This window comes from Cibotium barometz, chromosome 17 (genome assembly GCF_041138505.1).
Source record: "Cibotium barometz isolate CiBa-2024 chromosome 17, ASM4113850v1, whole genome shotgun sequence".
Lineage (NCBI taxonomy): Eukaryota > Viridiplantae > Streptophyta > Polypodiopsida > Cyatheales > Cibotiaceae > Cibotium > Cibotium barometz.
The window spans coordinates 4,089,948-4,098,547 of NC_141062.1; the positions used below are offsets into that span (position 1 = coordinate 4,089,948).

General features: G+C 41.2%; 1 protein-coding gene across 1 annotated transcript; it reads right to left on the reverse strand.

Moving 5' to 3' along the window:
• Positions 1–3,049: 3,049 nt before the first annotated feature.
• On the reverse strand, positions 3,050–8,315 carry LOC147629603 (coronatine-insensitive protein 1-like). The gene is made up of 3 exons (XM_086811093.1): positions 5,626–8,315; positions 4,737–5,235; positions 3,050–4,484 (listed from the first exon to the last, which is right to left on the reverse strand). Exons 1-3 carry the CDS (start codon positions 6,108–6,110, stop codon positions 3,675–3,677), a joined length of 1,794 nt encoding a protein of 597 aa, XP_086667219.1. The 5' UTR covers positions 6,111–8,315; the 3' UTR covers positions 3,050–3,674.
• Between the last annotated feature and the right edge of the window lie 285 nt (positions 8,316–8,600).

The window sequence follows — 8,600 nt, forward strand, 5'->3', positions numbered from 1 at the left end:
AATGTTTCTTCACAAGTATATGAAGAAAAGCAACATAGAAAGTTTATTACCTCCTTTTGATGTTTCTTCACATGTATAAGAAGAAAGCAATATAGAAACTAGGAAAGCAATAGCACAAAAAAAATGATGCATTAACATCTTCATAAATTGACAAGAAAAGAAGTGGCCTTGCAAAGAAAAATGAAAACAAAGAAATAAGGGTGTCGACCACAATCACAAGTAGACAAGATCTCTTCATTATGTAAGAAGGAAAAAAAACATAAATAAATATAAAAGAAATAAAGTTTTTTTAGAAGCATGTAATCTAATTATCTATGTGCGTGGAGAAAATCCTTCTCAAAACTATGTGGCAAGTAACATACACCACAAATATAAAAGTGGAAAATGACTAACGCTTTTGTTGGCCTTGAAAAACTGCTTTTCATTTTTTTAAGGCGTTATACACACACACACACACGTTTATAACTATATTATTAATAGTATATATATATATATATATATACAGACACACACACACTTTATAGTTTATAACTGTATTATTAATTCTAAGCTATATACTTATATGATATCACTATATATTTTATAGGCTAAATTATGCTTTATATTCGTATAACTTTATTATTTACATGGATATATAATATATATATTATAGTTTAAATGATTTTAATTTATCATAATCTTAAATTCTACCACAGTGGCACCACCTCCTTTCCAACTTTCGAGGATCTCTTCCCCCTCATCTAGTTCTTATTACCTACGGTAGTGCTTCAATAGCAACATCTGGCTCTATCATCCAAGATCACCCTCATCAACTCGCGCCCCAATTTGGCTCTATCATCATAGGTGACAGCAATAGCAGCTCTATGGTCGCAGACAACACCTACATTATGGATCCCTTCTGCCCATAATCTAACAATATCACCCTCTTGCATAGCCGGGTCACAAGCCAGAGTTGGCTCATCCGTCTTGAGAAGCATGATTTGCCACCAGCACATTAGCTGCCCAGGCCTCCTATCTATGCCTTTGATGTTTACTACATCAACCAGAACGCCTGTTGCTTGATCTTGCTATTCTTTTGCTTGCAATTTACAACATGGAATCATATTCTTATTGTTTTTGGTTGTGCATATTCAAATAGATAAAAGTATGGTTAAGATTATACACATACATTTATATCTCTAAAAATGTATGTGTATAAGCTACATTTTTAGAGATAAAAATGTATGTGTATAAGCTAAAACATATTTTTATATATTTATCTACGTATATAGATACATACAATTTTTGAGATAACATGCATTTTATCATAGATAAAATGCATATTTTATCTATGATAAAATGCATGTTATCTCAAAAATTGTATGTATCTATATACGTAGATAAATATATAAAAATATGTATACATGTAATGAGCTTAAACATATATTTACGTATTTATCTATATACACATACATTTTTAGTTATAAAAATGTATGTATATAAGTTGAAATGTTTTTTTAATCTATTTATATACATAGATAAATAGATTAAAAAAATATGTTTCAGCTTATAATGTAGGTATATAAGCTTAAACATATATTTACCTATATCTATACACATACATTTTTAGTTATAAAAATGTGTGTATATAAGTTGAAATGTTTTTTTAATCTATTTATCTGTGTATATGGATCTATATACGTAGATAAATAGATAAAAAAATATGTTTCAGCTTATAATGTAGGTATATAAGCTTAGACATATATTTTTATATTTAGCTATGTATATAGACTGGCGAATTTGTTATGTTACTTCAAGCCCTCTCATTGATGTGTGGTGTTTTGGAGTTTGGTATCTCAAATCTCACGGAGTCGATTTTCAATTCAAAAGCTTTAAATATTTAATAATATTTGTTTTTTTATTTTTGTGCCTAATTCCTACTAATGTTCTAATAGTTTTGTAGAGAAGGGGAGGGGGAGAGGGGGTGAGAGTTGACTCAGTCCCATAGCTTGGTGGAGTGGCTCAATTCCCCTCCTCTTAAGTACTTACAATTTGGAAATACAAGAGCATCAAACAAGTGGAGTACTAAGCTTCAATAAAAAATACAAGCATCAATGCCTCCTTGCGCTCCATGCTTTCCCCTTTCACACATGGTAGAACAACCATCTTCATTCATATACCTTGCCTCTCAACTACTTGCTTTTATTTGCTAACCCTTCACGCAGTAATAACTTGTGTGTCATTACAATGCAAGAGACGATCGGTTGCTTTTGCTATGCTTCCATACTCTCTAAAACCCTACAGGATGCAAAACCTGTAGCTTTGTACTGGGCTTCATTGATAAACAGAGTCATATGGTTGGCTACTTCTTCAGACCTACCTCAAGTGATAACTCCCAAGAAGTGCTCATCCTCGGCTCATACAAGACCCCATCCCACTCCCAACCTTCCATTTCTCCTTCACACAAAATCCAAGCCATCATTATTCTTCCTTAGCACATGCAACACAACTACAAACAAAAATAACTCTGCACCTAGGCGCAGACATGGAGGAAAAAGGAGATGACCAAAGTTGAAGTGGCAATCATTCGTGTGCCATGCCTCCTTGTTATTATATAAGAACTCTCTTAGATGCATAGTTGCCAAGCATTTTAAAAAACGGCCGGTACGTAATGTTTCAAAAAGAAGGTTCCATTAGGGGATGGGGAATGTTCTAAAGTGTACTAGCATATAATAGTAAAAATTGAGCAACTACTTCAAGGAAAAATGAGAAAGTAACTCCAAAAGCATGCATAAATAATTGAAAGGCAGAATTTATTCATGATTTACTGTAGAAGTCTGGGCAGATGCACTGTAGAAAACTATAGGGGGGCAAATGCAGGTTTTAAAATCTCCCCAAACAAAAAAAAAAATAGCATGCTGATTTTTCAACAAAACTCATGTCTTCTTGAGTTAAGAAAGCATGACAAAAACATGTTTTGAAACGCATGGAACATTCACAAGTTTCACACAGGTTTCATATTGAATGGAACACATTATTGCAACTATGCTTAGATGATTAGAGCTCACACTTTGACCCAAGAGGCTTTGGCCCCTCCATATATTGCAAACAATCTCAGGAGAGGGCAAAAAACGAAGAAAGAAATGTAATGCTACAAAATTTACAAGCTGACCCCTCGACTTCAATTAAGTCTAAATTCAAACCCACAAGAAATGATATCACTCATGCTGCTCTTGGACCCACCTGAAATTTGTACAGCAAGACTCAACAAAGGCCTTCACACTACTGTAATGCACAAAACTATAAATCACCTTCGAAGGACAGGAAGACATCTACTACTGAGCCAAACCTTCATCCTACTGTAATGCACTAAACTATAAACCACCTTCAAAGGTCAGGAAGACATCTACTACTCAACCAGACCTCAATATAAAGTATAGGCACTATTCATTACAACTATACAGCCCAAGGATGGACAATTCAAACCTCCTGCTAGTGGATTCTCCGCTTGCCGGGTGAGCCTACTAAAAACCTACATACAAACCAGGGAGACTCGTTAATCATCTTGCTGAGACCAAGGCAAGCAACACATCAAGTACCCAGATATGAGGTAGGTCAATTTTTCAGAAAACCTGGAGAGCTAGGAAAAAAGGTTATTGAAGTTAAGCTTGGGTTGCCGCAAGGTACATATGGGTTCATGCAAGTTGCAAGACTCTCCCAGGGCAATCTCGTCTCCAGCCTGCAAGAGAGTGATATGCAAGAAATTGTGCTGGCTTAGTTCCCAGATCCAGATCCCCAACCTCCTCAAACTCTATACCCTCAAGTTCCCTTCTTGTGTTTCTCTGCTCAGGAATAAACTCTATGTTCCAAAACGGCCTATTCCTCATTGCCAATAAATCATGACCCTGGAGAGTTGCATTGTAGCCTTCGACCCATACATACTTGAGAGACTTCATCTTCAATACAGACTTGGATATTCCGGCCTCTGTAAACACACAATCCCGCATCTCTAACCTCTCAAGTTTGGGGCATCCATCAGCCAACCAGCTAAAACCTTCATCAGATTGGCCTAACAATCCCAAGAGCGCCCACCTTAGCTTCTTCCCAAGCTTTCCAATGAACCTCATACCAGTGTTTGTCAAAGCTCCTTGCTTAAGGTAGAGTGCAAGGCGAGTCAAGTCACGGCAGCCTTCTAACAAAGCATGTACCCCATTGTCAAGTGGGAAGTCGGGATTGGGAATTTCATCCAGCAGCAGAACTAAGCGAAAATCTTTCAACTTGGGGCACCCTTCTCCAAGAGCCTGCAGCGCTGCATTGTTGATGTCAGACATGTACAATGCAATATACTCGAGCTTTTCACAACTACGAGCAATGGCAATCAGACCCCTTTGAGTAACATATCCTTGTTGAAACTCCCGATCCCCGGATTCTACACGAAGGCGCCTCAAATTCCTGCAGCTCTGGGCCACAACTTCAAGGCCCTCATCGCCAATCTCATTCAGCACCTGAAATTGTTTCAAGGACGAGAGCATCATTCATGTCAAACAAGCATATGCACAATAGAAAAGACAATTTAGCTACAACCTTAGAACTTGTGGAGAATAAAAGCAAAAGATACAAACTAAATACATGTGTACATACATACGCGTGTGTGTGTGCGCGCCCACGCACATTTATACCTTGCATGCACACGTGCGCACACATGGAGGGGAGAGGGAGAGGGAGAGAGTCGTATCAGCAGAGTTTGTGCAGATTACCTCAAGGACATCAAGGTTGGAACAATGGTGGAGAAGCTGGCAGTGCCCCTGCACACTAAGGGCTGCCCGTTGTAGATCTAGTTTCTTCAAGCCTCGAGCCAATGGTAGTGTTAATGAATAAACCTTGATGTCACCATTGTCATCCCCCATGTACTCCAGCCCAAATGAGGTTAGACCTTTTGGCAAACTGATAGTTCCTTTGGCATGCTCATTGTTTGCACTGGCACTACCAAACAAGACTCCTCCCAGTTCTTTCAAAGATGTGGTTCTATTCAGCACTCCAGTCAATTTACTCAACTCTACATCATGCACCTTCAAAGAGCTCAGTTTCTTGCAATTCATGGCTAGCGTATCCAGATCAGCTAGATCGATGTTGGCAAGGCTGGTTGCACAGAAATTCAATACCTCCAAAGATGAATTGTTTAAAGCGATTTCATGCAGCCACTTCCCACTATGATCTTGTATGGAACTTTCGTCCAGAAAGAGAACCTTCAGCTGTCTGCACAATATCCCCGTCAACAATAAGAAAGCCTGGTCTGTCAGACTAAGGTTACAAGCGCTTCAGTGACAAGAAACAACCACAAATCATACAGTTGAAATAGACTCATGCTGACTCCTGCTCGAATTTTAACTCTCAACATAAAAAAGAACGGTACTTTCACAAGATGCAACCAACAGCTTAAGACCCTAAATTTCAGCACAAAAGAAAATCAGACAAGCAAATACATCACTCAGGCAAACCACCATCGCGTCCCTTCCCCCCCTGCCACCCAACACACAAGAAAAAGAAGATGAAAGCCTCTTAAGGGGTTCATGCCTTCCAGCTCAAACTCTGACGCCAAAAAGTACCAACTTCAAGATGTAAAGCAGTCAACAAAAGAGGATGCACCTGCAGTACTGAGCAATAGCTTCCAGACCAATGGTTGAGAAACCAGAGCACCTATCAAGCTTGAGCACTTTCAACATGTGCCGGCGCTCTTTGGCAAGAGTGAGCAAGTCCTCATCCGAGATGACCATTCGTCGGAAGTGCAAGGAGTTCAGGCAAGGGCAATTCACTGCAACCTCTCGAACCCAGGGCTCGGCATAGGCACCCCAGTCCTCCGGCATCAGGTTAAACATGTCAGCTCGGGGCTTGCCTTTGACCTTCAGAGATTGCAAGTTTGTGAAGCGCCTCGTGAGGCTGGAGGGGGTGGTGGTGTAGCAGAAGGCCACTGTGACCTCTTTCCGGGTGAGGTTGTCTATGCTGTACCACTTCTTACAGACCAAAGAGATGGAGAATCTGTCATGGGGATCAACAATGAAGGGGAAGATGAGGCCAAGGGCCTCTTCCGGGATGCCCTGGTGGCAAGCTCGTCTGCAGGAAGTCATAGCCATAACAGTGCAAAAGATGGAAGGAAAACCCGACAAAGACGGTGTCTTCGAGCTCTGCCCTCGAAAGCAGAAGTCTTAACACAAGCTGTCCTCTCAACCTCAACTTATCACTAGCAGAAGCAGAGGTGACCTAACTTCAGGCTTCATCCTAAAAAGCAAGAGGGAGAAAAGCAGACATGGAGGAAATATACAACAAAGATCTACTGAGAAAGAGGAGGGGGGAGAAACCTATACAGAAAATGAACTATCCTTGTAGAAACTGTAAGATTGATCTCAGAAGTCACTGACCAAGGAGAGCAGAAAGCCAAAGCTGAGCTCCAAAGCAAGGCTGGGGAGGAAAACCTATAAGAAACAGGGGCTTTCAACAAATACACTCTATAGCTTCATCATGGGTCAACTTCCTTCTATGCTCCCCCGTTCCACTTGAGCACTATTTCTTTCTCCGTCTCCTTCTACATCTACTGCCGCCGTTCATCCATGGTCCCCGCCATCCATCCCCACCATGACTAGGGCCTAGCATTCATCAAGGGTAAAGTGCTTTTCTGTTGCTTTTGTGCTGCTTTTTTGCTCAAGCCCAGATCAGGTGGTGACAGGTGGCCATCTGATTCACTAGAGTCTCTGAACAAAGTTTAAACCCTAAAAAGGTAGAAAGGTTCATTGCGTGGCCTTGTATGTAGACGGCAAGATATGCGCATTATTACAAGGAAAGGGTTCCACCCTTCCACCATTTTCTCTGCAGTGAATCAAATCTTATCAACCAGAGAGAGATGCCCATTGCCATAATCCCACCACCAGCAAAGCTCACGAGTCACGTCTAGCTACCCCACCCTGCCATCATGCCATGCCTCATGCACCGGCTTTTTGCCCACAACATATAAATTTTACGCCTTTTTTGTGAGGGGCATATACCTTTACCCAATATATTAACAGGATCCAGGAGTCAGGACCCATCCTCTCATCTCACCTGGCCTGCAAGTTGTGCTCGATTTCACCTGGTCTGCAAGTTGTCCTGTGTCACGACCAGTCACCACACCTGCTTGCACTTTGGCACCACAAAAAGCTGATGAGAAGGTGATGTAGGTAGATGCACCAGGACTTATTAGTGAAAACTGGGGGTGTGCTGATGTGGGTCCCCCCTGCACTGTGCAGGCTGGACTCTGGAGGCCCCTTATGCTTTTCTTGTGCAGGTTAAAATGGGTTCCCTTTCCTTGAAAGCACCACCCACCCAGGTTAATGGTACTACAGTGCGCACTATCCCACCACTCGGCACTTCTTTTTTTAATCCCCGAAATCGAGATCATGGTGATACCCTCGTGGCCTTGACCCTCCCCCGAGTCCCACCAGCAGGCTCTGCAGTTCTCTAACCGATCTGCCCGCAAGTTGCACCCCCCTTGCAAGCACGGACGCACCGCCCCAGGGGCTGGGGCAGGGGCCGGGCCCCTTCAGCTTTCCCAAACACATATGAATGTGCCCAATTGACCAGGTGCTGTGCACTGTTCAATCTCCCGAGGCCCTACCTACTACTAGTAACCTACATGAAAGCCGCCTCATAATTCTCGCCGTTGCTAACGATGCAGATGTCTGCTTCCTCTTCATGTCCATATGCATGCATGCCAGAAAGAGCAACAGATGCCTCTAGGAGCCTTTTTTGGTCGTCACGCCCAATTTATGATGGAAACCATGCCAGGAAGAGCAGCAGATGCCTTTTTGGTCACGCCCAATATATAATGGAAACCAAACGTTTTGGTTTCATCACATACAACGGGCCTGCTAGATTTCATTCTCTCAAAGAAAAAGGGCCCCTTTGATGGCCCGCTCATTCTACCAAGGCAGGTTAGAAGAATCTCAGGCTGACATCTGCTTGACAAATTTCTGATATGGCAAGTTCATGGAGAATTTGCTCTTACTCTTCTCAAGGGGTTTTGCTACATGCCTCTTATCATTTCCTTGCTTCTACATCGATGACTATAATCATCACTATCAAGTATAGAATCAAACGTTGACCTTGTAGAAATGGATGCACCACGAGGAGATCCGAGGCATCCCTGCTAGTTGAAAAGAATTGATTTCCAATTAGTGTCTCACTATCAAGGCCATTCCCGGATTAAAAACCGGAAGAAGAGTTTTATGCAGCCATTCAATTTGAGGTTTAGTCTCAACGGATATTTGTGGTTTTCTACTTGAAATTGAGGGTTAGTCTCAAGGGATATTGTTAGTGAGGTGTGATTTTCTACTTGGCTAATCATCTCCTTACTTATGTCATCATCATTACATTGGCGATAAATGACTATCAATATCATTATCAAGTAAAAATTAGAAGTTAACCTTTCCGAGAGCTTTCACAAGGCACCCATACAACTACTTTTATTTTCACAAGAAGACAATTCACATAATACTTGCAAACTATAAGTGTGTTTATAAGCAAAGTATATTCTTGGGATTCCTTGAAATCATCAAATACAAGACATTGTAGTTCTATTTTAGCTCTTTAAA

Excerpts from the sequence above, each read along its gene's own strand:
- LOC147629603 (XM_086811093.1), bottom strand. The coding sequence starts at position 6,110 with ATGGCTATGACTTCCTGCAGACGAGCTTGCCACCAGGGCATCCCGGAA. Across the intron at positions 5,236-5,625 it reads GCTATTGCTCAGTACTGCAG|ACAGCTGAAGGTTCTCTTTC; the intron begins GTGCATCCTCTT and ends GATATTGTGCAG. Across the intron at positions 4,485-4,736 it reads CCAACCTTGATGTCCTTGAG|GTGCTGAATGAGATTGGCGA; the intron begins GTAATCTGCACA and ends AAACAATTTCAG.